Source organism: Tachyglossus aculeatus, chromosome 5, assembly GCF_015852505.1.
Source record: "Tachyglossus aculeatus isolate mTacAcu1 chromosome 5, mTacAcu1.pri, whole genome shotgun sequence".
NCBI lineage: Eukaryota > Metazoa > Chordata > Mammalia > Monotremata > Tachyglossidae > Tachyglossus > Tachyglossus aculeatus.
This window is the reverse complement of record NC_052070.1, coordinates 17,918,266-17,945,276: the sequence shown is the minus strand read 5'-3', so window position 1 is coordinate 17,945,276 and position 27,011 is coordinate 17,918,266. Positions and strand designations below refer to the sequence as shown.

General features: G+C 43.5%; 1 protein-coding gene across 1 annotated transcript in view; it reads right to left on the bottom strand.

Annotated features, from left to right (window-relative positions):
- RAB12 (RAB12, member RAS oncogene family) overlaps positions 1–26,564 on the bottom strand; it is a 70,130-nt gene extending 43,566 nt beyond the window's left edge. Inside the window, exon 1 of the mRNA XM_038747120.1 lies at positions 26,312–26,564. Coding sequence (XP_038603048.1) covers positions 26,312–26,564 — 253 coding nt within the window. The remainder of the gene's footprint in view (positions 1–26,311) is intronic.
- Positions 26,565–27,011: the final 447 nt, after the last annotated feature.

Sequence of the window (27,011 nt, the reverse complement as noted above, 5' to 3'; positions counted from 1 at the left end):
AGATGAAAATCAAGTTTTGGCATTACTTAATGGCAGCACACGTGACATGCTTTTGCTTTTTCCTCCTTGTTTCTTAAAAGCCTCACAAAACTTCAGCTCAGTGTGAGAAATGCCTTTCTTGACTACTGTGTGCGATGCTGGTTCATCTGCAGCAACTGACTGCCAGTTTTTCAGCGGGGATATTGCACAGTCGAAGGCTTTGCATTATCATTCATTCATTCAATCGTATTTATTGAGCACTTACTGTGTGCAGAGCACTGTACTAAGCGCTTGGGAAGTACAAGTCGGCAACATATAGAGACGGTCCCTACCCAACAACTGGCTCACAGTCTAGAAGGGGGAGACAGGCAACAAAACAAAACATGTGGATGGGTGTCAAGTCATCAGAACAAACAGAAATAAAGCCATTATTATCATATTCTTAAAATGCTTCTTCATTCTCTGCTTTTGGTCTTGCTTACAAAGACCTGTTTATAAGGTTCACAGTGACCCTTGGAAGTGTTATTTACAGAAACAGCTGAAAATTTGCATTTGGGCATTTGTCACCAGTTCATACTGTGGATGAGCATTCTGCCTTCTAACTTCACATTAGAAGCAACCTGAAGAAACTTGTGGTTAATGTTATTAAAGGCAAGAGGGGCAGAGGGACAGTGATGATGAAAATAGTCATGAGTCATTTAGATATTTTAAAAAGTATACTCCACAACAGACCATACACTTCTCTTGTTGATAGTATATATATGAGCTTTAAATGAAAAAAAAAGGAAGTGGGACATCAGAAAAAAGAAAATGTAAAGTAACTTTTCTTATCTTACTGTTTAAGATGTGTCAATATACTCTACCATGGAATTCCAATTATAATATATTGGACAATAAGCCTGTTTACTTGTTTTGATGTCAGTCTCCCCCCTTCTAGACTGTGAGCCCGTTGTGGGCAAGGATTGTCTCTGTTGCTGAATTGTACTTTCCAAGCGCTTAGTACAGTGCTCTGCATACAGTAAGCACTCAAATATGATTGACTGAATGAATGAATAAATGAATGAATGAATAAGCCCATCCCTTTAAGTCTGTAAACCCGTTGTGGGCAGGAAACATGTCTACCAACTCCGCTCTATTCTCTCAAGTGCTTAATACAGTTCTCTGCATACAGTAAACACTCAATAAATACCACTGATTGAAAGTTGAAGATGACCACTAACTTCCTTGCTTATCATTCAAGAAATGCAAAAGTATAATTTACAGAATGCTTAATTTCCGTGCTAATGTAGACATCCTGAGATCAATCAATCAATGGTATTTATTGAAAGCTTACTACATGCAGAGCACTGTACTAAGCCCTTGGGAGAGTACAATACAACAGAATTAGCAGACAGTATTCTTACACAGTTCCAAATATCCCTTCAACAGGAATATCTTCTCCCCCTTAGAACAGTGCTAGGCACATAGTAAGTGCTTAACAAATACCATTATTATTATTATTCTGCCACTAACCTCCTCACTGTGCCTCATTCTCACCTGTCCCGCCGTCGACCCCTGGCCCACATCCCACCTCTGGCCTGGAATGCCCTCCCTCCACACATCCGCCAAACTAGCTCTCTTCCTCCCTTCAAAGCCCTATTGAGACCTCACCTCCTCCAGGAAGCCTTCCCAGAATGAGCCCCCCATTTCCTCTCGCCCTCTCCCCATCGCCCCCTTCCTCCCTCTGCCTTACCCTTTTCCCTTCCCCACCGCACTTGTATATAGTTGTACATATTTATTACTATATTTATTTTACTTGTACATATTTACTACTCTATTTTATTAATGAAGTGCATATAGCTATATGTCTATTTATTCTGATGGTTTTGACACCTGTCTACTTGTTTTGTTTTGTTGTTTGTCTCCCCCTTCTATACTGTGAGCCCATTGTTGGGTAGGGACCAGCTCTATATGTTGCCGACTTGCACTTCCCAAGCTCTTAGTACAGTGCTCTGAACATAGTAAGCACTCAATAAATACGATTGAATGAATGAAAGAATAAGCTACAGGCATACCACACTATGAACTGGATATGTATTCCTGAAAGGAGTATCTTAAAGAGGAAATAACTCACAGCAAATCCTAACTTCGCATTAATCAATGGCATTTATTAAGCACTTACTGTGTGCAGAACACTATACTAAGCGTTTGAGAGTGTACAATATAACAGAATTGGTAGGCACATTCCCGTCCACAAAATGCTTAGTCTAAAAGGACGAGTTTAGACAAAAATCATACAAATAGGCTCTCAGACTTTCACTTACACTGAACAATAATGCATCTACCTTTGAAGGAGAACAATGATGATTTTTGCATTTTTGTTTTGTCAACTATAGCTACAGACTGCTTTTAGGTCTAGTTGTGCTCTTGCAATATTTATTATAAAGCATCCAACATTCAGTTGATCTGAAGAGCCTGTTACTTTTTTTAAAACTCTCTTCTTTCTTGTAAACAGGCGGACTTCAATTTAAACATTATGGGTTAAGACAAAGAGCCTTTAATTTCAGCTTTACAGCTCTAACACTATCCTCCTTATGGCACTACCACTTTAGTAGGTGCCATGTTGGAAAACAAGGAATACTGTGAAATTGTAATATATGAGACTCACTGAGATCAGTGCTCCGCACCCAGTAAGCGCTCAATAAATATGAGTGAATGAATGAATTAGGGGTGAGATTCTTGAATTCTCACATTTTAAGTACATTTTCATTATACTTTAGTAGGATATCATTTTAGAAGTGCCTGCTCCTGTGCACGTATGTGTTTCTATGGCTGTCATTTTTCTGAGCTAGGATCACTGTGTCCGTTATGGTAACTATTAAGTGCTTACTAGATGCAGAGCGGAGCACTGGGGCCAATACAAGACAATCAGAGCAGAGACAGTTACTGACTCCAGTGGCGCTCACAAATCTGAGAAACTGCCAACATAGTGAGCTACTTTAAGCTACACATAGTCAGCTACTTTAAGCTACTGAGGATGCCCATTTATGCCCTGACACGAGCATCTTAGATTACTTCACTGATTGGTGGCCTGCTATGATTTCATGTTTGCTCAGATGAATCACTTAGAGAACATTCCTTTAAGCAAATAGATTTCTTTTTAATGGTATTTGTTAAACGCTTATTGTCAGGCACCGTACTAATCACTGGGGTGGATATAAGAAAATTCCTCTAGATTGATCCCCTTTAGATGGTGAGCTCATTGTGGGCAGGGACTGTCTCTCTTTATTGCTTTATTGTATATTCCCAAGCACTTAGTACTGTGCTCTGCACCCAGTAAGTACTCAATAAATACAACTGAATGAATGAAGGAAGGAAGGAAGGAAAGAATCAGATTAGACACAGTCCATATCCTTCTTGGGACTCACAGTCTTAATCCCCATTTTCCAGATGAGATAACCGAGGCACAGAGAAGTGACTTGCCCAAAGTCACATAACAGATAAGCAGTGAAGGCAGGATTAGAACCCAGGTCCCTCTTACTTCCAGGACCTTGCTCTGTCCACTAGGCCACACTGCTTCTCAAGGCCTGGGGAGACTTCATGTACCCAGGATTGTGTCAAGACTTTCACTTGAATTTCCATCCTTCATTCATTCATTCATTCAATCGTATTTATTGAGCACTTACTGTGTGCAGAGCACTGTATTAAGCACTTGGGAAGTACAAGTCGGCAACACACAGAGACAGTCCCTACCCAATAATGGGCTCACAGTCTAGAAGGGGGAGACAGACAACAAAACAATTCAATACCACTGACCTATATCAGCTGTTCATTACCAGTGGTATTTATTACGTGCTTATTGTGTGCAGAGCACTGTACTAAGCGCTTGGGAGAGTGCCCTATAACAGAGTTGGAAGACACATTCCTTGCCCACGACAATTTTCCAGTCTAGAAAGGGAGACACACTCATGGAAGCATCAAGTGGGGGAAAACTTGCCTAATCAAACATTCTGCAGAAGTTTTGAGTTTCACTTGCATAGAAATATGATATTTGATCAATCATATTTATTGAGCACTTACTTTGGGAAGTGTTTACACTTGGGAGAGTAAATGTAACAGACATATTCCCTGCTCAAAATGAGCTTACCGTCTAGAGAAGGCATACTTATTACAGATTCACAGAAAACAATGAGACTGGATATCGTCAGCCCATTAAATCTACTCAGATGAAATATGCGAGGCACTTGGGTTGAAACCACAGGATAAAATGTTGCACTGGAAAAGGAGAATTTCTGCTTTGGTCAATGAGCTCTTCTCCCCTCCCAACCCCACAGCACTTTGGTACATATCTGTAATTTTATTTATTGGTATTTATGTCTGTCTCACCCACGCTAGACTGTAAACCTGTTGTGGGTAGAGAATGTGACTACTGTTGTATTGTACTCTCCCGAGTGCTTAGTACGGTGCTCTGCACACTGGAAGCTGTCAATAAATGTGATTGAATGAAATAAAGAGTGATGCTACCTCATAATTCAACTCTAGGAATAAAATTGAGTTCATTTAGCTCCTCATGAGACTGTAAGCTTCTTGTGGGAGGGGATCGTGAAAACCAACTGAATTACAGTTTTCCAAGCACTTTGGACAGTGCTCTGCACATAATAAACACTCAATAAATACCACTGATTGATGATTTCCTCAAACCCTATTTGCCTAGGTGTAGAAATAATGGCTGCCCTGTTTCACCAGTTTAATATTACATTTAATTAATTTCATATTACATTTTATTTAATTATAAATCATTTAATGAATTCAAACAGTGGATAGGCTGTAAGGTTGACCCACAAAAGGAAATTTACTTCTGGCCAAAACATCAAACTCTTTTTTCCCTAATACAAGAACCTGTTACTTCTTTTTCTCTATTTTCAAAGCATGGCATACAATTCATTTAAAAAACTGGATGAGCTTTGTACAGCATGCCATCAAGAGTGACATATTTTCCCCCCCCTCACCCTATAGTTTGAACAAAAATTCAATTTTTAAAAACCAAAGTATGAGAAGCAGCGTGGCTCAGTGGAGAAGAGCACGGGCTTTGGAGTCAGAGGTCATGGGTTCAAACCCCGGCTCTGCCAATTGTCAGCTGTGTGACTTTGGGCAAGTCACTTCACGTCTCTGTGCCTCAGTTACCTCATCTGTAAAATGGGGATTGAGACTGTGAACCCCACGTGGGACAACCTGATCACCTCGTAAACTCCCCAGAACTTAGAACAGTGCTTTGCTCATAGTAAGCACTTAATAGAGCACGGGCTTTGGAGTCAGAGGTCATGGGTTCAAACCCCGGCTCTGCCAATTGTCAGCTGTGTGACTTTGGGCAAGTCACTTCACGTCTCTGTGCCTCAGTTACCTCATCTGTAAAATGGGGATTGAGACTGTGAACCCCACGTGGGACAACCTGATCACCTCGTAACCTCCCCAGCGCTTAGAACAGTGCTTTGCACATAGTAAGCACTTAATAAATGCCACTAAAATAAATAAATAAATAAATAAATCTACAATTAATTCCTTAGGAAAGTGCTTACACAGTACTGTGTTCTGCCCAAGATAAATGCTCAATAAATACCACTGATGAAAATACTCTTTTTGATATAACTTGCACTATTATGAACTCTATCCGAAGAAAAGATATTTTTCTCAACCGATTAGTGCTGAGATAAGAGAAAAGGTGATTACTAGGTGTAAATATAAAATACCAAATTTTATTTTCTGAATGCTTCAGTAGAATTTAAAGAAGTTACTACTGACAGTTACTTTACTTTGGAGATTAGTTTTCCCTCCCATTTTTTAAAAGACAGAAGAAAACTAGGAAATGAACCACAACTAGTAAAGATGAAGTTCAAATGACTATAGGCCCTATAGGCAATATTTTACAAATTTTGAATTTGCACTAATCTCTCTGTGGTGTGAATCCTCAAAACCGATCACTACCAAAAGTCCCAAAAGACAATAATAGATAATAAAAGTGAATATCAACTATTAAATGTCATATTTTGAAGATTTGGGATAGTACATTATTTGCTAGTTATTAAAGTAACCACAGAATACGTAATATAAGTCTCTGGCTTCAAAGAACTGGCAAGGCTCCAAATTAAGTACAGAAATGGCATTTTTCTCTCATACAACTTCCTGAAATGCACTGATACTCTCTTTGGCTCCTACTAACCTACTCTTACTGGAAACATTATTCTGTAAAGAAATGATGAGGGCAGCATTTTAATCACCCAATCAATGATATTTTTGAACGCTCACTGTGTGCTGAGCATTTTTACAAGGTGCTTGAAAGAGAACAACACAGGAGATTTGGTAGATAAGTCCCCTGCCCACAAGGAGCTCACAGTCTAAAGGTGCACTGAAGGGGGAATGGGAGAGTAGAGAATATGTACTTTTCTATGGTATTTGTAATGTGCTTACTGAGTGCCAAGCCCTGTACTAAGCACTGGGGTAGATAAAAGCTAAACAGGTTGGATTTAGTCCATGTCCCACCTGGGGCTCACCTCATCTATAAAATGGGGATGAAAACTGAAACTGAGGCCCAGAAGTTAAGTGACTTACCCAAGGTCACACAGCAAAGTGGTGATGTGAGGATTAAAACCCAGGTCTTTCTGATTCCCAGACCCATGCTCCTCTATCCACTAGGCCACATGGCTTGAGTGCTATAGGGCTGGGACGAATATCAGGTTCTTATGGATTACAGATCCAAGTGTCTGAGCAACACAGAAGGGAAGGTGAATGGGACGAATGAAGCCCCAGTTGAGGAAGGGCCCTAAGAGGACAGGCGATTTTAGTGGGTCTTCAGTGATCTGTCTGATGAGGGGGAGTGAGTTTCAGGCCAGAAGGGCTGGTGAAGACGGCGGATAGAGAGGTACAGTGAGTAGCTTGGTGTTCAAGGAGCAATGTGGGTGGATTGGGCTTTAGTGGCAATCAGGGTCATTTATTGAGCACTAACTGTATACAGAGCACTGTACTAAATGCTTGGGAGAAAAGGTAGTTACAATCCCAGCCTTCAAAGAGCTTAAAATCTAGCACGGTAAGAAGTGATCCATTCAGGAACCATCAACACACTAAGTAGGAACAAATGGGCATGGATCAAGTATGGCTCTAATCTGCAGAGAAGCAGTGTCGCTTAGTGGAAACAGCGCGGGTTTGGGAGTCAGAGGATGTGGGTTCCACCACTTGTTTGCTGTGTGACCTTGGGCAACCCACTTAACTTCTCTGAGCCTCAGTCACCTCATCTGTAAAATGGGGATTAAGACTGTGAGCCCGACATGGGACAACCTGATTACCAGGGAAGCAGCATGGCTCAGTGGAAATGTCATGGGCTTGGGAGTCAGAAGTTGTGGGTTCGAATCCCAGCTCTGCCACTTGTCAGCTGTGTGACTTTGGGCAAGTCACTTAACATCTCTGACCCTCACTTCCCTCATCCATAAAATGGGGATGAAGACTGTGAGCCCCACGTGGGACAACCTGACTACCTTGTATCCCCCCCACCGCTCAGAACAGTGCTTGGCACATAGTAAGCACTTAAATACAATTACTATTATTATTATTATATCTACCCCAGTGCTTAGAACAGTGCTTGGCACATAGTAAGTGCTTAACAAATTCCATAATTACTATTACTATTATTATTCAGAACTTCAATTTTTGGGAGGGTCAGTATCTACTAAATACGATCAAAATCAGGGATGGATGTACTTACTAGCATTATAGTCCACTATGATTCAACAGACTTATTCGCTGCACATTTTCCAACTAAAATCTTTTATTAACTTTCTCTAATATCTTCAATTTCAGCAACTATGAAGATTAATAACACATTATTTCCAATACCCACTAATTTATTGCACTATAATCTGGGACATTTGGGGGGAAGTGTTTATTCAATGTTGAATTAAATACCTAAGTACACAATGTTCTTAATATAGTCACTGAAGACACCCTCATTCACTGAAAGTTGTTGGACAATCTAGGTGTCATTTGAATTATTTCATACATTAAGAGTCCTTGTCATAAAGAGGGTGGAAGTAGCTAATGGCAATATAAAACTTTGATATTTTTCCAACTAATGAGGAAAGGAATAGAGCACATCCCTCCACACTATATCCTTCCAACGGGGCCCCGTGGAGACTTATTCCCCACACCACACAATCTATAAGGGGAGAGGGCTGGGAGGGCATTGTTCTTTTTTTGTGTGTGGTATTTGTTAAGTGCTTACTATATGTCAAACAATGATCTAAGCACTGGGGCAGACACAAATCAATCAGGTGGAACACAGTTCCAGTTCCATATGGGGTTCACAGTCCAAGTAGGAGGGAGAACAGGTACTTGATCCCCATTTGATTTCCAGCTGAGGGAATGGAAGCACTGAAAAGTGAAGTGAAGTGAAGTGACTTGCCCAAGGTGACAACGCAGGCAACTGGGGGAGCTGGGATTAGAACCCAGGTCCCCTGGCTCCCCAGGCCTGCGCTCTTTCCACTAGGCCATGCTGCTGCTTCTTGTTCTCCCTAAATCTTCTAATATATGAGCAGCAGTATGTACTTGTCTGCTGTGTGGCCTTGGGCAAGTCATTTCACTGCTCTGTGCCTCAGTTACCTCATCTGGAAAATGGGGATTGAGACTATGAGCCCCATGTGGGACAGGAACTGTGTCCAACCCGATTTGCTTGATCAACCCCAGTGCTTAGTACAGTGCCTGGCACACAGTAAATGCTTAACAAATACCATAACTGTGAGAAGCAGCGTGGCTCAGTGGAAAGAGGTTATGGGTTCTAATTCCAGCTCCGCCACTTGTCAACTGTGTGACTTTGGGCAAGTCCCTTAACTTCTCTATGACTCAGTTACCTCATCTGTAAAATGGGGATTAAGACTGTGAGCCCCCCGTGGGACAACCTAATTACTCTGTAACTATTCCAGTGTTTAGAACAGTGCTTGGCACATAGTAAATGCTTAACAAATACCATCATCATTATCATTATTACACATGGTTGCTGCCCTACAGTAGCTTTCACCCTAATCAATTCCATGCCCCACAAAACTCACAAACCATCACTACCTCATCTTCAAGGCTCTACTACAATCTCACCTCCTACTGGAAGGCTTCTCTGATTTACCTCACATCTCCCCACCTCTTTCCCGCCTCTGTGCATCACCCAGGCATTCGGTCCATACTCCCTAAGCAGCAACTACACTTATGTATGTATCTGTATCATCAGTTAATATATAACCTCCCTCACTATAGTGCTTAATCTAGTTCTTTTTTCATTTGGATTCTCTATTCTCCAAGCACTGCATTCTTCAACTGATTTTCTCATACGCTCTCTATTTATTTGCTGGGTTTCTTGATTTCTCTCTTAGAACACTTGGTTCTTGGTCTTGTAGGCTAGCCTTCATCAGGGCTTTTGATTTCCAAAGTACAAATGTCTACTGTTGAGTTCAGCAATATACACTTTTTCAGTAGCCCTTGCTGATTAAACTTTCTGTACTAGAACAAGTATACTTAGAACTGAGTTACTGATCTATGATATTTTCCCCCTCTAGTTCTTGAGACTTACGAAAGGGAAGAAAACATTAAAACAAAGGTTGGGGGCTGGGGGAGATGGTTGCTTAACTATTCAGAATTTTTGCAACTAAAATCAAATCAGTGGTATTTATTGAGTGCTTACAGTGTACACTGTATTAAACCCTTGAGAGAATAATACAATTGAGTTGGTAGACATGATCCCTGTCCACAAGGAGCTTAAAGTTATTGGTATTTTTTATTTTTACTACATTTTACTAGAAGTTATTGATGACCCTTTATTAAAATATTTTAAGGAGGCTCTATTTAATTTGGATTTCCTTCCAAAAGTGTAGGTAAAAATTAGATTTCAAAGTCTGGCACATATTCAGACTCATAATTTACTTAGTGTACTGAAGGGTCATCCCCATAGAGTAAAGACATATTAATTCTAAAAAAACGGGAGGTAAAGAAAAAGGTTATTTGGATTCAATAGATGCAGTACTGTTAATGAAGAATAATGCAGTATCAAGTGATTGGGAGAAAATAGGTACTTCACCTTATATATCACATAGAATAAACCCAAAATCACCCAACAAGGATTTACTTGAATAGGTTTCTAATGTAAAATTATAAATTCAATGGACAAATATTATGCTTTAAAGCTTTTAATGCTCTTTAACTGAAATAAATGTAGTACTTAATGCTTATAATTTTTAGATTTCCAAATGTTCTCTAAATGTAAAAGACAGAAGATAAAACTTCATGCACTTGGGTTTATTTAAAGTATACAATCAATTTCACTATTAAAATATTAAATCTCATGTCTAATGGGCTTCAGATTCAGTTGGATTGCCCCAAAACTCCAGGGGGAGAATTCTAAAAATCAACAGATGGATTCTGTTTTGTATGCATCCTATTTTCTTCCATTTTCTTTATCCATAATTTATTTTAATGTCTGTTTCCTTCTCTAGAGTGTAAGCTTGGGGGGGCAGGGATCTTGGCTACCAACTCTACTGTACTTTACACTCCAAGTTCTTAGTACAGTGCTCTGCAAATGGTAAGCACTCAATAAATAACACTGATTGATTATGGCCAATTTTAGCTCCTGAAGTACATAAGGAAAACAGTAAACTCTAAGGGTGGCATCAATCTAAATTACAAATGAAGAAATCTATCTACTTTAAGACAGGCCTACAATGAATGTGTGTCTATATTACAGGTCTTTAAATAGATTACAGTCAAACTCTCAATGAAAAAACAACACATGCTGCCGTTCTTTAAAAGATTCTGCCTATTTTGAAATGACTGATATTTTACTCCTGAATAAGGATGTCCTTTTAAATAACTTCCATTAAATAAATCAAACTACAGATCTTAAATGTAAATGCGTATGAACTAAATGACCACAAAAGATCAGTTTTTTTTATGTAAGACTGTGAGTCCCATCTTCAATCTTACCCAGCACATACTACAGTGATTGGCACATAGTAAGCACTTAATAAGTGCCACAATTATTATAATTATGTCATGAAGTCCTTTTTTACTTCACAAGATATACCCAGGTGGCACAATGCAATAGTAAGGAGGAAAAAAGGTTTCTGGGCTTTATGAGCGAATATTCTGGAAGGTTTTACTCACTTCCTTTCGAAAGTGAAACGAGTAGATCAGTGATCTCTCAATGGTATTTATGAGTGGAGCACTGTACTAAGCATTTGGGATAGTGCTCACGTAAATAAGGAAAATTAAAATAAACCATGCTTTCCGTTAATAGTATCCCAATATCAACTGTTCTTTGTTTTATTTTCCTCTAAAAGAACCTAATACTAATAACTTCAGGAAAAAAGTCAAAATTATATTTTGCTTTTAATTCACTGAAGAATGGGGTGTGTTTTATTAGTAATAAGTGGTCAATGCCTCATTGGTTCTGAATGAAAACTAATCAGAAATTGTCTCAGGTATATAAAAGATGTCTGTGCTTGGCTTATAAAGTCCAGGCCAAAATCCTGGAAGCAAAATGCCAATTCTTAGAGTGGCATTGTAAACTTCAAGGTGAATTGAGCTCAAGCCAGGGAATCAGAGGACCTGTGCAGGTATATAAAAGATGTCTGTGCTTGGCTTATAAAGTCCAGGCCAAAATCCTGGAAGCAAAATGCCAATCCTTAGAGTGGTACTTTAAACTTCAAGGTGAACTGGGCTCGAGCCAGGGAATCAGAGGACCTGTGCCCCAATCTTGTTGACCTCACCGTTTACCCTTTTCCCATATCCTCCCCCTAGCCTGGAACTCCCACCCCCTCCATATATGCCAGACCACCCTTCAAAGCATTATTAAGGTCACATCTCCTTCAAGAGACCCTTCCCCAATTAAACCCTCTTTTCCTTGGCTCTCTCTCCCTTCCGCATCATCTATGCACTTCAACCTGTGATCTTCGGATATCTGCCCCATCCCCAACCCCACAGCACTATGTAATATATTTATACTATATATTATAAATGATTTACTCATATGAATGTCAGTCTCCCCCTCTAGACTGTAATAATAATAATAATAATGGTATTTATTAAGTGCTTACTATGTGCAAAGCACTGTTCCAAGCGCTGGGGAGGTTACAAGGTGATCAGGTTGTCCCACGGGGGGCTCACAGTCTTAATCCTCATTTTACAGATGAGGTAACTGAGGCCCAGAGAAGTTAAGTGACTTTCCCGAAGTCACACAGCTGACAAGTGGCGGAGCCAGAATTTGAACCCATGACCTCTGACTCCAAATCCTGTGCTCTTTCCACTGAGCCACGCTAAGCTCCTTAAGGACTGGGAATGTGTCTAACTCTGTGGGATTGTACTCTCCCAAGTGCTAAGTACAGTGTTCAGCACACAGTAAGCACACAATAAATATGACTGATTGATCGACTGAGTTCTAATCCTGGCTCTGCCATTTGTTTGCTGTGTGGTCTTGGGCAAATCACTTCACTTCTCTGTGACTCAGTTAGTTCACCTGTAAAATGGGGATTAAGACTGTGAGCTTCATGTGGGATATGGACTGTGTCAAACCTGATTAGCTTGTATCTACTCCAGTGTTTAATAAGGTGCCTCGCATATACTAAGGGCTTAAATACCTGAAAAAAATCCCACTCTATTAACCACGACATATGCTCTTCTCTGCACCAATCCACCTGCTTTCCTTTACCTATATCCTCTACAAACCTAGAATTATGGCGAGGTCAAAAGCCACTCAGAGCAAGCAGAAAATCTGCACCTCAAAACAGGACAAAATGATGTGGTCCTGCCAGCATGGATTCATTTATTCAATCTTATTTATTGAGCACTTACTGTGTGCAGAGCACTGTACTAAGCACCTGGGAGAATACAACAACAGACACATTCCCTGTCCACTACAAGCTTACAGTCTAGAGGGGAAGACAAACATTAATATGCATTACAGATATATACTAAGTAGATAGGTAGCTTCCAGGAAAAATGGAGGAAGTGTAGCAGAAAATAACAGATATTTTCCTCACTACATGCAATCTCTCTAGGGCACCCTATTACTTCCAACATGGAACTGCAATTTCCAGGGAGATATCTGCACAAGATTATTCCTCAGAAAATGGGAAAGATGTTTGGCAGGTCCAAAAGGCAGACTGTAAGCTCATTGTGGGCATGGACTGTGTCTACCAACTTTGTTATATTTTACTCTCCCAAGCCCTTAGCACAGTGATCTGCACACGGTGAGTGCTCAATGAATACGACTGATAGTGTAACTAGAGCAGCTGATCCAAGGCCACAAGTGGGAGGTATGAGAAGGGTTTCTGTCAGCAGCTTCAGGTAAAGAGGTCCCCAGATGGGAGTTCTGCACTTCCACAGAGCCAGTTCTGATAGTTAATAATAATGGCATTTGTTAAGCACTTACTATGTGCAAAGCACTGTTCTAAGTGCTGGGGGGGATACAAGGTGATCAGGTTGTCCCACGTGGGGCTCACAGTCTTAATCCCCATTTTACAGATGAGGTAACTGAAGCACAGAGAAGTTAAGTGACTTTCCCAAAGGCACACAGCTGACAAGTGGCAGATCCGAGATTAGAATCTGACTTCCAAGCCCGTGCTCTTAAAGGGTCCGTGGAAACCCTCATGGAGAGCCAGGGAGGCTCACTGGAACGGTGGCCCGGCTTCTCCTGTCTGGGCCCCAACCGAGCCAGAGTTGGATTTCCTCTTTGCCTGGGCCTTTCCTGGGCCACTGGCCAAGACTCTCCAGCTGGGCCAGGACCTGTGCAGTAGGCAGGATCTAGCTTGAATTTAAATACGAGCAAAGTCTTGTGCTTCTCGTACAGACTCAAGTTGCTGCTTCTAGGCCTAGTCCAAATTCCACCCAAGGCCCCAGGACTAAAAATAGCTCCAGTAGCTCAACAACAGGGCCAGGTTGGGCTGGAGGTGATGGAGAAGGACAATGAATTTACGGAGCCTGCTCCAGTGCCTCCTAATATGGCACCATGAACCTTTTCTCCTCCCTAGGTAGTTTATCATCCTGGGCCATGAAAGAAGCCCAAGAAGTCTAGCTGCACTTAAGACTCATGCCCTATCTACCCTTCAAAGTCTCCTTCCATCTCTCCAAAAGTAAGTTCAGAGAGAGAGGTTTAGCATGACCTAGTAGAAAGAGCACGGGCCTGGGGATAAGGGGTCATGGTTTCTAATTCCAGCTCCACCATTTACCTGTTGTGTGATCTTCAGCAAGTCACTTAAACTCTTTGTTCTATGTTCTTATGTTCCCTCATCTGCAAAATGGCGGGGAGGGGGGAATTTGATACTTGTTTTCCACCTGGGACCTGATTATCCTATCCTCCAGCACTTAGTACAGTGGGTGGCACATAGAAGGTGCTTAAAAATAATAATAATAATAGTAATGGTATTTGTTAAGCACTTACTATGTGCAAAGCACTGTTCTAAGTGTGAGTGGGGGGATACAAAATGATCAGGTTGTCCCACGTGGGGCTCACAGTCTTAATCCCCATTTTACAGATGAGGGAACGGAGGCACAGAGAAGTGAAGTGCCTTGCCCAAAGTCACACAGCTGACAAGTGGTGGAGTAGGGATTAGAACCCATGACCTCTGACTCTCAAGCCTGTGCTCTCTCCACTGAGCCTACAATTAACGGTATTGTTATTGTTTTAGAGAAAGAGAGAAGCCTACTGTTCAATTTAAGATGTTACCAACGCTGTCACCAACAACAGCGGTTTAGGGAGCTACAGTTGTGGTCTCAATCTCTCTGGGGACCTAAGGGTCCATTGGAGAAACAATGCCCTAGTACTGCCTAAAGCATTTAAATTTGGATCACATCTTCCACAGTAGGGACTTGAAATTGATGTATGGTATTTGCAACTTGGGTTGGGAAATAATAATAATCGTGGTATTTGTTAAGTGTGAACTACGTGCCAGGCTTTGTTCTAAGTATTGGGGTGGATATAAAATAATCAGATTGGACACAGTCCCTTTTCCACATGGGACTCACGCTCTGGGCATATTACTCCGCTCCTCAAAAATCTCCAGTGGCTACCAATCAATCTGCACATCAGGCAGAAACTCCTCACCCTGGGCTTCAAGGCTCTCCATCACCTCGCCCCCTCCTACCTCACCTCCCTTCTCTCCTTCTACAGCCCAGCCCACACCCTCCGCTCCTCCGCCGCTAATCTCCTCACCGTACCTCGCTTCGCCTGTCCCGCCATCGACCCCCGGCCCACGTCATCCCCCGGGCCTGGAATGCCCTCCCTCTGCCCATCCGCCAAGCTAGCTCTCTTCCTCCCTTCAAGGCCCTGCTGAGAGCTCACCTCCTCCAGGAGGCCTTCCCAGACTGAGCCCCTTCCTTCCTCTCCCCCTCGCCCCCCCTCTCCATCCCCCCCATCTTACCGCCTTCCTTTCCCCACAGCACCTGTATATATGTATATATGTTTGTACATATTTATTACTCTATTTATTTATTTATTTTATTTGTACATATCTATTCTATTTATTTTATTTTGTTAGTATGTTTGGTTTTGTTCTCTGTCTCCCCCTTTTAGACTGTGAGCCCACTGTTGGGTAGGGACTGTCTCTATATGTTGCCAATTTGTACTTCCCAAGCGCTTAGTACAGTGCTCTGCACATAGTAAGCGCTCAATAAATACGATTGATGATGTTGATGATGATGATGATGATAAGAGGTGGGGAGGGCAGGTATTTTCTCCCCATTTTACTGATGAGGAAACGGAGGCACAAAGAAGTGACTTGCCCAGTCACACAGCACAGGACAAGTAGAAGCTGGCACCTTTCCAACCAGAGGCCCCAGAAACTCCAGGGTCTAGGTGGGGGAATCCCCAATGGCCAAGGCAGTTTTCCCCTTCCCATCTAAGTTCTGAGAAAAAGTCAGCAGTGGGAAGAGGCCCCAGTATGTAAGTTTGGAACAATTGTGGTAATTCTTCCCTCAGCACTGTTTGGCCTGAGGGGTGACATACCTGAAGGCTTCCCCCTCCAAATATTGTTTAATTTACATTGAATGATTACAGCCCATATTCTACTATTGAGATTTTGATTTAAATTTGTTTTATTGATGACTGGATTACATTCCCATCATTATGTGTGCCTGTCCTCCCCAATTTAGATTATGAATACTTTACAGAACAGGGACTGTATATTAATGCATTCTCATAAAATTACCCCAGCACTTTGGGCAGTGCTTTGCACACTAAGTGGCTTAACAGATCACAGTACTAATGATGAGGATAATAATAATAATGTAAATATTACAAAAGAACCTCACACTATTGTTCTTGCACACTGAAAGTTAACTTCCCAATTCATTTACCTACTGATATCTTTGGGATTTGAGAAGGAAATCATATAGCTTTGAGAGCCACGTGAGAAATAGGTCAACTTTTTAATAGCAGCTTTATAATTGCTTACTCATCTGCCTCCGTGTCCACTAGTGTTCACAGGGACAGAGCTACAATTCCCAAAAGGTGAAAAGACAGGGAAGGAGGGGATATGCAATGCTGAAGTTATGTCCCCCTATTCCCAAAGAAAGGGGGAGAGGGATGGAAGGGTCACTGACCTTTTACAACCTTCTTTTCCTCTTGTTCTCCCACCAAGAATCAAAAAGGCTAATGGCGTAGGTAGGCGCAGCTTTGCAGAACCTGATACTCTTAGGCAATCCAGTGTTTTGCCACGTCAAGAGTCAGTCTTGAAAATAATTTCAAACTTCAAAAAGCTGTCACTATACTTCCTATAGCAAATCTAAACAACCTCTTCCTAAATTCTATAGTGAAGTTTCAATACAGGATCTTGCTATTCTTTGTCAAAGAGGACACTAATGGCTGTGTGCTTTTGGAGCCTGTAAAGAATGATTTACAATCTACCACTTTTCCATGCTACAAAGTCTGCATAAAAGTCTCACGAAATGGTCAACCCAAATTCATTTAACAGGAAATCCCATTTTGAAATGTCAGACCAACATATTCTGCTCTAAGTAGGTCAGTTAATATTATAGGATTATTAATTAGATTTGTCAAACCCCTGCGAATTATGCAGTAAACATGATTTTACCATATGAGTTTGTGGTCCTAATCACACTGTAACAACCATGATTTTTAAAAGTCTGAAAGAAAGACTTACAGCACAACTGACTCAGAAAGTTAATTCCCAATTTATATTTATTCCAAGTAAAAGGATGTTTACTCTAAGCAAGCAGGGTAAGATTTGGAAAACAAGCAACTCAAGACACTACAATATCTTGTATATTTTTAGTATTTTTTCCCAAATAACTTAAGAAATTAATTCTCCTGTACACTATTCCTGTGAGGAGAAAAAAAATCAACCTTTATCATCCTAATCTTAAAAACGGAAAAAGGGGCAGGAGATAAATGGCTTGATGAAGGGCCACAAACAATTCAGGCTAGGATGTAAAATTTCCCAGCCATTTCCCTTAGCTTTTCTATATCAGATCTGTCTTTACTCCACAATACATCTGTTTGGGGAAGTAAGGATCACTTTCAATACTAGCAGCTTTACATCTAATTTATCACACTAATGGGTGCCTCCTTTAGGAAATGAAAGCATAACAACCTGCAAATCTCACTATTGCTCACTCTTGGGCAATAAGAAAAGAACATGTGAACGCACCCTTTCGAAAATAACTTTTTTCCTTTATATCAATTCTGTATTTAAGTACAAAGAAGCCTTACACTGGTGCCGCCAAACACATCCCTTCGCGTCTTAACAAAACACTTGCCCTCTCCCTTCTCCCCATTCTGACCACCATCTTCTACTGTTCACACTCCAATGGCTTCTTCTGTAATTCTATTTATAGCTATAATTCTACTTATTTATACTGATGCCTATTTATTTGTTTTGATGCCTGTCTTCCCCCTTCTAGACTGTGAGCCCACTGGGGGCTGGGATTGTCTCTGTTACTGAATTGTATTTTCCAAGTGCTTAGTGCAGTGCTCGGCACACAGTAAGCAATCAATAAATACAACTGAATGAATTGCTGCTTTCAAACATGCTCACGTACCCCCTAGCCTAAAAAAACCCTCCCTTGGCCCCATGACTCCCTCCAGTTATCACCCCATCCCCCTCCTATCATTCCTCTCCAAACTCCTGGAGCGAGTTGTCTACCTTTGCTGCCTCCACATCTTCTCCAATTCTCTCCCTGACCTTCTCAAATCCGGCCTCTACCCCCCTTCACTCCGTGGAAACTGCCCTCTCTATGGTCACAATTAATCTCCTTCTAGCCTAATCTAATGGCCTCTACTCCATCCTAATCCTTCTTGACCTCTTGGCTGCCTTCAACATGGTGAACCACCCTCTTCTCCTTGAAACATTATCCAACCTTGGCTTCACTGACACTGAACTCTTCTAGTTCTCCTCCTATTCCTTCTCAGTTTTTCACAGGCTCCTCCACTGCCTCTCACCCTCCAACACCGGGACTCCATAAGGCTCACTACTGGATACCTTTTTGTTCTCTATTTACACCCACTCCCATGGCTTCAACTACCACCTTTATGCAGATGACTCCTAAATCCACCTCTCTAGCCCTGACCTTTCCTACTCTGAAGTTTTGCATTTCCTCCTGCCTTCAGGATATCTCTACCTGGATGTCCCGCTGCCACCTCAAATTAAAATTAAACATCTTCAGAACAGAATTTCTCCTCTTCCCACTAAAATCTTGTCCTCTCCCTGTTTATCCCATTACTGTAGCCAACACCACTGTCCTCCTTGTCTCACAAGCCCACAACCTTGGTATTATCCCTGACTTATCCCTCTCATTTGGTCACCAAATCCTGTCAGTTCAACCTTCACAACACTGCATAAAAGCTCCCTTTCCTCTACATCCAAACTACTGCCCTACTGATTTTACTATCCACTTATCCTATTCTGCCTTGACTATTGCTTCAGCCTCCTCACTGACCTCCCTGCCTCCAATCTCTCCCCACTTCAGTTCTTACTTCATTCCGCTGACCAGATCATTTTTCTTAAAAAAAAAAAAAAAAAAAATCCAGCCACATCTCCTCACTCCCCAAGAAACTCCAGTGGTTGCCTATGCGACTCCACATTAAATAGAAACTCCTGACTATTGGCTTCAAAGCACTCAATCAGCTCATCCCTACCGACCTTTCTTACTACAACCATGTGCACACAGCTTTTGCTCTTGGAACTGCGACTTTCTCACTGTACTTCAATCTCATCTATTTTGTGGCAGATTACCTTACCCACATCCTTCCTCTGGCCTGCAATCCCCTCTCCTTTTATATGCAACAAAACATCACTTTCCCCACCTTCAAAGCCACAAGGCCCCTTCAATCTCATTTCTTTTGCCACAGATACCATGCCCACATCCTTCCTCTGGCCTGAACCCTCTGCTTTCAGATGCAACAGAACATCACCCTCCCCACCTTCAAAGCCTCAGTGCTACTCCCTCTGTTTTGCCTATGCACTTGGATCTAAGTACTTGACAGTACCTCACTCAGCCTTACAGCATTTATGTACATAGCTGTAATTTATCCATTTATTTTTCATGTCTTTTGCCCCCTTTAGACTGTGACCTGAGCTCCTTGTGGGCAGGGGATGTGTACACCAGCTCTATTATCTTGGGCTCTCCCAAGTGCTTAGTACAATGATCTGCAAACAGTAGAAGCAGCACAGCCCAGGTGAAAGAACACGGGCCGTGAGTCAAAAAGACCTGGGTTCTAATCCCAGCTCAGCCACTTGTCTGCTGTGTGACCTTGGGCAAGTCCCTTAATTTCTGTCTGCCTCAGCTACTGCATCTGTGACATGGTGATTAAAACTGTTGAGCCCCTTGTGGGACATGCCCGGATTATCTTTCTACAGAAATGTTTAGGGCATGTCACCCCCCCCTCCTCAAAAATCTCCAGTGGTTGCCTATCCACCTCTATATCAAACAAAAACTCCTCACTATTGGCTTTAAAGCTCTCTTTCACCTTGCCCCTTCTTACCTCACCTCCCTTCTCTCCTTCTACATCCCATCCCGCACACTCCGCTCCTTTGGTGCTAACCTCCTCACTGTGCCTTCATCTTGCCTGTCTAATTCATTCAGTCATATTTATTGAGCGCTTACTGTGTGCAGAGCACTATACTAAGCGCTTGGGAAGTACAAGTTGGCAACATATAGAGACAGTCCCTACCCAACAACGGGCTCACAGTCTAGAAGGGGGAGACAGACAACAAAACAAAACATGTGAACAGGTGTCAAGTCATAGACCCCTGGCCCACGTCCTTCCTCTGGCCTGGAATGCCCTCCCTCCTCACATCTGCCAAACAATCACTCTTCCCCCCTTCAAAGCCCTACTGAAGGCACACCTCCTCCAAGAAGCCTTCCCAGAGTAAGCCCCCTTTTCCTCAGCTTCCCCTCCCTTCTGCATCACCAAGACTCACTCTCTTTGCTCTTCCACCCCTCCTCTCAGCACTTATGTATGCATGCATACATATAATATATAATTCTATTTATTTACATTGATGCTGTTACTTGTATTGCTATCTGCCTCTCCTCTAGACTGTGAGCCCATTAAGGGCAGGGATTGTCTCTCTTTATTGCTGTATTGTACTTTCCAAGCGCTTTGTACCATGTTCTGCACGCTGTAAGCGCTCAATAAATACGATTGAATGAATGACATGAACTAGTTATCTACCCCAGTGCTTAATACAGTACCTGCCGCATAGTAAGCGCTTAACAAATACCTTAAAAAAAGTAAACAAATAAATACTATTGGTTGGATCAATTCTAAAAAACACTCAGGAGGCCTGGAACAAATAAGCTATAAAGGGGGAAACATAAGATAATTATTTATTGAGTGCTTTAATGTGTACAGAAAACTGTACTAAACACTTGAATATGGAAGTGCATTAAAATAACTCTAATTTTAAGAGAAATTAATCTTAGATGGATTATTCTTAAACATTTACAAAGTAGTACCATTATTTTGCATTATTTTTAGAAACTATAGACTGTTGAAAACTTCACTGAAGCTCACAAATTTTAAATCTCCCTTATCATAGGCCCCTTAGATGTCAGCTATGATACGAAAATTGTCAGCTCCAAGGGTAGTTTTCTAATGACAAATTAAAATTATGCAGGTTTCTCTCTGCCACACTCAAACACAAATACTGTAGAATTTGAAGATGAACAATCAAGTTGCCAAATAAAAGCTGATAAAAATGTCCATGTAATTAGCAAGGCCTTTCTCTCTGATCCTTGCTGCTGACTGAACTTGATATATGGCCATGTTATTAAAATGAAATCTCCCTTTGGATATTTTTTAAATGGTTCCTTAAAGTATAAAGTTCAATGTTCCTTTAACTTACCCTGGGAAAATCCCTCATTGCTTGTGATTTCTATGTAATTTCCCTTCAGAGTTACAGAATATCCTTTCTATTCGGTTGAAGGGGATAGTGCCCTTGATCATATGAGCAACAAAAGTCCTGTTGGCTTGAGGTCATTATACCTCATAAGGGGCTTTTCCACTCCAAAAGAGCACATACGTTAATCCTAATGTTCTGATCACATTCACAATGAGGTACTACCTTCCTTAAACTGTCCCTACAGTTTCAGTTTGATACAGGAATGTCCAACCTTCTGACCTGGAGCAGCGATTAATGGAGTTAATATTAGCAGTAGTAATAACAACAGTAAAGGTATTTGTTAAGCACCCACTTTGTGCTAAGCACTGGAATAGGCACGATTGGATCACACACATCCCTATCGTCCAAAGGGCTCACAGTCCAAGGGGGAGGGAGAACAGATATTTAATCACTTTCCAGAAGAGGAAACTGAGGCCCAGAGAAGTCAAGTGAGTTACCCAAGGTCAAACCGCAGACAAGTAGGAGTTAGGGAACCTGGGTTTCTAATTCCAGCTTCACCACTTGCCTGCTGTGTGACCTTGGGCAAGCCATTTGATTTATTTGGGACTCAGTTTCCTCATATGGAAAATAAGGTCGGTCCAATCTGATTATCTTGTATTTACCCCCCATTGTTTAGTAAAGTACTTGGCAAGTCACTTCACTCTGTGCCTCAGTTACCTCATCTGTAAAATGGGGATTATGACTGTGAGCCCCGCATGGGACACCCTGATTACCTTGTATCTACCCCAGCACTTAGAACAGTGCTTGGCACATAGTAAGCACTTAATACCACCATTATTATTATTATTCTCTGTGCCTCAATTAGCTCATCTATAAAATGGGGATTAAGAATGTGAGCCCCATGCAGGACAAGGACTGTGTCCAACCCGATTTACTTGTATCCATCCCAGCACTTAGTACAGTGTCTGGCACATAGTAAGCGCCTAACAGAACCCCAATTATTATTATTGAGTACTTAACAAATATCATTATTATGTGGCAGATCAGGGTTTGGAACTAGATTGGGAGCAAGCTGAAAAAAAAAATCCACATATGAAATGTTTTATTTGTTATTTGGAGTTAAGCAGCTTTACTTTTCTAAATTTTTTTTAACCAATTTTTTTTAACCAACATCTTCCATCCATAGGCCCTGAGAGCTATTTCAAGAACCGTACTTACAAAGTCTTGACTACAGGAATCTTTAAAGAAAGTGCTTAGTACAGTGCTTTGCACATGGTAAGCGCTTAATAAATACCATCATTGTTATTGTTACATTGCTTTGCACACAGTAAGCGCTCAATAATAATAATGATAGCATTTATTAAGTGTTTACTATGTGCAAAGCACTATTCTAAGAGCTGGGGAGGATATAAGGTGATCAGGTGGTCCTGTATATATGTATATATTTGTATGTATTTATTACTCTATTTATTTTACTTGTCCATATTTATTCTATTTATTTTATTTTGTTAATGTGTTGTTCTGTTGTCTGTCTCCCCCTTCTATACTGTGAGCCCGCTGTTGGGTAGGGACCGTCTCTATATGTTGCCAACTTGTACTTCCCAAGCGCTTAGTACAGTGCTCTGCACACAGTAAGCACTCAATAAATACGACTGAATGAATGAATGAATCAGGTTGTCCCACGGGGGCTCACAGTCAACCCCCATTTTACAGATGAGGTAACTGGCACAGAGAAGTTAAGTGACTTTTTTATAGCATTTATTAAGTGCTTACTATGTGCAAAGCACTGTTCTAAGCGCTGGGGAGGTTACAAGGTGATCAGGTTGTCCCAAGGGGGCTCACAATCAATCCCCATTTTACAGATGAAGGAACTGAGGCCCAGAGAAGTTAAGTGACTTGCCCAAAGTCACACAGCTGACAAGTGACGGAGCCGCGGTTTGAACCCATGACTCGGACTCCAAAGCCCGTGCTCTTTCCACTGAGCTACTCAAGAACCGTATTTACGAAGTCTTGACTACAGGAATTATTTTATTTTGTTAATATGTTTTGTTTTGTTGTCTGTCTCCCCCTTGTAGACTGTGAGCCCGCTGCTGGGTAGAGACCGTCTCTATATGTTGCCGACTTGTACTTCCCAAGCGCTTAGTAATAATAATAATAATAATAATAATGATGGCATTTGTCAAGCGCTTACTATGTGCAAAACACTGTTCTAAGCACTACAGTGCTCTGTAACAATAATAATAATAATAATAATATAATAATAATAATAATGGTGGTATTTGTTAAGTGCTTACTATGTGCAAAGCACTGTTCTAAGCACTGGGGGGGAAACAAGGTGATCAGGTTGTCCCACTTGGGGTTCACAGCCTTAATCCCCATTTTACAGATGAGGTAGCCGAGGCACAGAGAAGTTAAGTGACTTGCCCAAGGTCACACAGCTGACAAGTGACGGAGCTGGAATTTGAACCCATGACTCGGACTCCATAGCCCTCAAGAACCGTATGCACAAAGTCTTGATTACAGGAATTATTTTATTTTGTTAATATGTTTTGTTGTCTGTCTCCCCCTTGTAGACTGTGAGCCCACTGTTGGGTAGGGACCGTCTCTATATGTTGCCGACTTGTACTTCCCAAGCGCTTGGTAATAATAATAATAATAATAATGAGGGCATTTGTCAAGCGCTTACTATGTGCAAAGCACTGTTCTAAGTGCTACAGTGAGGCACTTAGCGAAGCAGCGTGGCTCAGTGGAAAGAGCACGGGCTTTGGAGTCAGAGGTCATGGGTTTGAATCCCGGCTCCGCCACACGTCTGCTGTGTGACCTTGGGCAAATCACCTAACTTCTCTGAGCCTCAGTTACCTCATCTGTAAAATGGGGATTAAGACTGTGAGCCCCACGTGGGACAACCTGATCACTTTGTATCCTCCCGCACATAGTAAGCGCTTAACAAATGCCAACATTATTATTATTATTACAGTGCTCTGTACACATTAAGCGCTCAATACGACTGAATGAATTTTTAAAGGAAGCTCTTAGTACAGCGCCCTGCACACGGCAAGCGCTCAATAAATACGATTGAATGAATTAAATAGTGTAAAGCTCCCAGTATCCTAGCATATGGTGTTTTCCCGATGCAGCCCTGCCCCTGTTTGGCCGCTGCCATTTTCCTGAGGTAAAAGGAGAAATCCCAAGCGGGTGGCGAAGGCAGGCCACGGCGGGCCATGGGCCATTCGGGCGAGATAGCACTTCCGCGTCATCCCTGAGGGCTGCCCATGGCCACCGTCCCCTCCCAACAGGGCTACTGGTTTCCCTCCAGGCCGCCGCGGCCCGGGGCGAGGGAGGGTTACCCCCCCGGCTCAGAGAGATTGGGGGACACAGGGTCGGGGGGGCCCACTCTAATCAACCATATTTATTGATCGCTTCCTGTGTGCAGAGCACTGTACTAAGCGCTTGGGAAGCACAAGTTGGCAACATATAGAGACAGTCCCTACCCAACAGTGGGCTCACAGTCTAGAAGGGGGAGACGGACAACAAAACATATTAACAAAATAAAATAAATAGAATAGATATGCACAAGTAAAATAGAGTAATAAATATGTACAAACATATATAGGCCGGGGCGTGTGTGGAGGGTCAGGGGGTGACTGGAAGAGGAGGTGGAGGGGGCCCTGTGGCCATGGCCGAAGTCCTGCCTGTCCCGGCGGGAGGCAGAGGGGACGGTCTGAGATGAAACCGCCCGGTAGTAGTTTCTCCAAAGATGTCCGGCTACCCCAGGGGCGGCAATGGCCTCGACCCCCGCCAAGTCGGAGTGGGCCCAATTGGTGGACCCAGACTGAGCCCCCTCCTTCCCCTCCCCACAGCACCTGTATATATGTTTGCACATATTTATTTTACTTGTACATATTTTCTATTCTATTTATTTTATTTTGTTGATATCTTTTGTTTTGTTGTCCGTCTCCCCCTCCTAGGCTGTGAGCCCGCTGTTGGGTAGGGGCCGTCCCTATATGTTGCCGACTTGTAGTTCCCAAACGCTTAGTACAGGGCTCTGCACACGGTAAGCGCTCAATAAATACGATCGAATGCATGAATGCATGAATGGTGGGGCAGGGGGAGGGGGGGGCGGTCTCACGGAAACCTCCGTGCCCTGCGGCCTAGACTAAACCGGGGAACATGGGGGAGGTGGTGGGACTGGTGGGGTAGGGGAGGAGGGGGGGGGTTTCACGGAATCAATCAATCAATCGTATTTATTGAGCGCTTACTGTGTGCTGTGCACTGTACTAAGCGCTTGGGAAGAACAAGTTGGCAACATATAGAGACAGTCCCTATTCAGCAGTGGGCTGCCCTGCGGCCTAGATTAAACCGGGGATCATGGAGGAGGTGGAGGGTACTGGGGGGACGGGCATGGTGCGGTGGGCGGGGGGGGGGAGGAGGGTCATGGTGAGGAGGGCGGGGGGGGGGAGAGGACGGGCATGGTGAGGTGGGCAGGGGGGGAGAGGACGGGCATGGTGAGGAGGGCAGGGGGGGAGAGGACGGGCATGGTGAAGAGGTCGGGGGGAGAGGACGGGCATGGTAAGGAGGTCGGGGGGGAGAGGACGGGCATGGTGAGGAGGGCGGGGGGGGAGAGGACGGGCATGGTGAGGAGGGCATGGGGGAGGAGAAGACGGGCATGGTGAGGAGGGCAGGGGGGGAGAAGACGGGTATGGTGAGGAGGGCATGGGAGGCCGAGTTTGCAGGGGCGGCGGATGGAGGAGAGGGCACGGAGAGAGTGCGGGGGTGATTAAGGTCAAAGAGACGCGGGATCCAGAGAGAGAAGGGGCCTTGGCAAGGCAGGCGGTGAACTGGCCAAGGGTCGAGGGCTGAACGCACGTGTGTGTGTGTGTGTGTGTGTGTGTGTGTGTGCGAGCGAGCGAGCCCCGGGCCCGGGGGCGAGGATCCGCTGGGGCCTGCGGGCTCCGTCCCTCCCTTACCCACGGTGGACTTGCAGGCCTCGCAGAAGGTGTCGTCGGTGAAGCGCTCCATCAGGCTGGTCTTGCCGACGCCGCGGGAGCCGATGATGATGACCTGCAGCTTGAAGTCGGCCGGCCGCGGGGGCTGCTTCCTGCGCCGGGACGGGCCGCCCGGAGGGGCCGGGGAGCCCAACGCCGGGCCCGGCCCTCCTCCTCCTCCGCCTCCTCCTCCGCCGCCGCCGCCGCGCCGCTGCAGGGAGGCCGCCGGCTCCATGCAGGCATACGGTCCCCTTGGCCCGCCCTGCCTCGGCCCCGGCCCCGGCCCCGGTCCCGGTCCCCCGGCCTCCCGCCCGGCCCCCGCTCCTCCCGCCCGGCCGCCGCCGCCGCCGCCGCCACCGGCAGACGAAGGGAAGCAGCTACTCCGCAGCAGCGGCAGCAGCATCATCCCGGACGAGGAGGGGCAACGAGGGGGCAGAGCCTCGGCGGGGAGGGAGCGGCCCCGACGCCGAGCGGGGGGGGAAAACGGGGCGGGCCCTGACCTTTGACCCCCGGGCCCAGTTGGCGGGCCCCCACCCCCCAATCAATCAATCAATCAATCAATCAATCAGTCCTATTTATTGAGCGCTTACTGTGTGCAGAGCGCCGGACTGAGCGCTTGGGAAGCGCCTTCCCCCTCCTCCAGGAGGCCTTCCTGTCCCCCTCTCCATCCCCCCCATCTTAC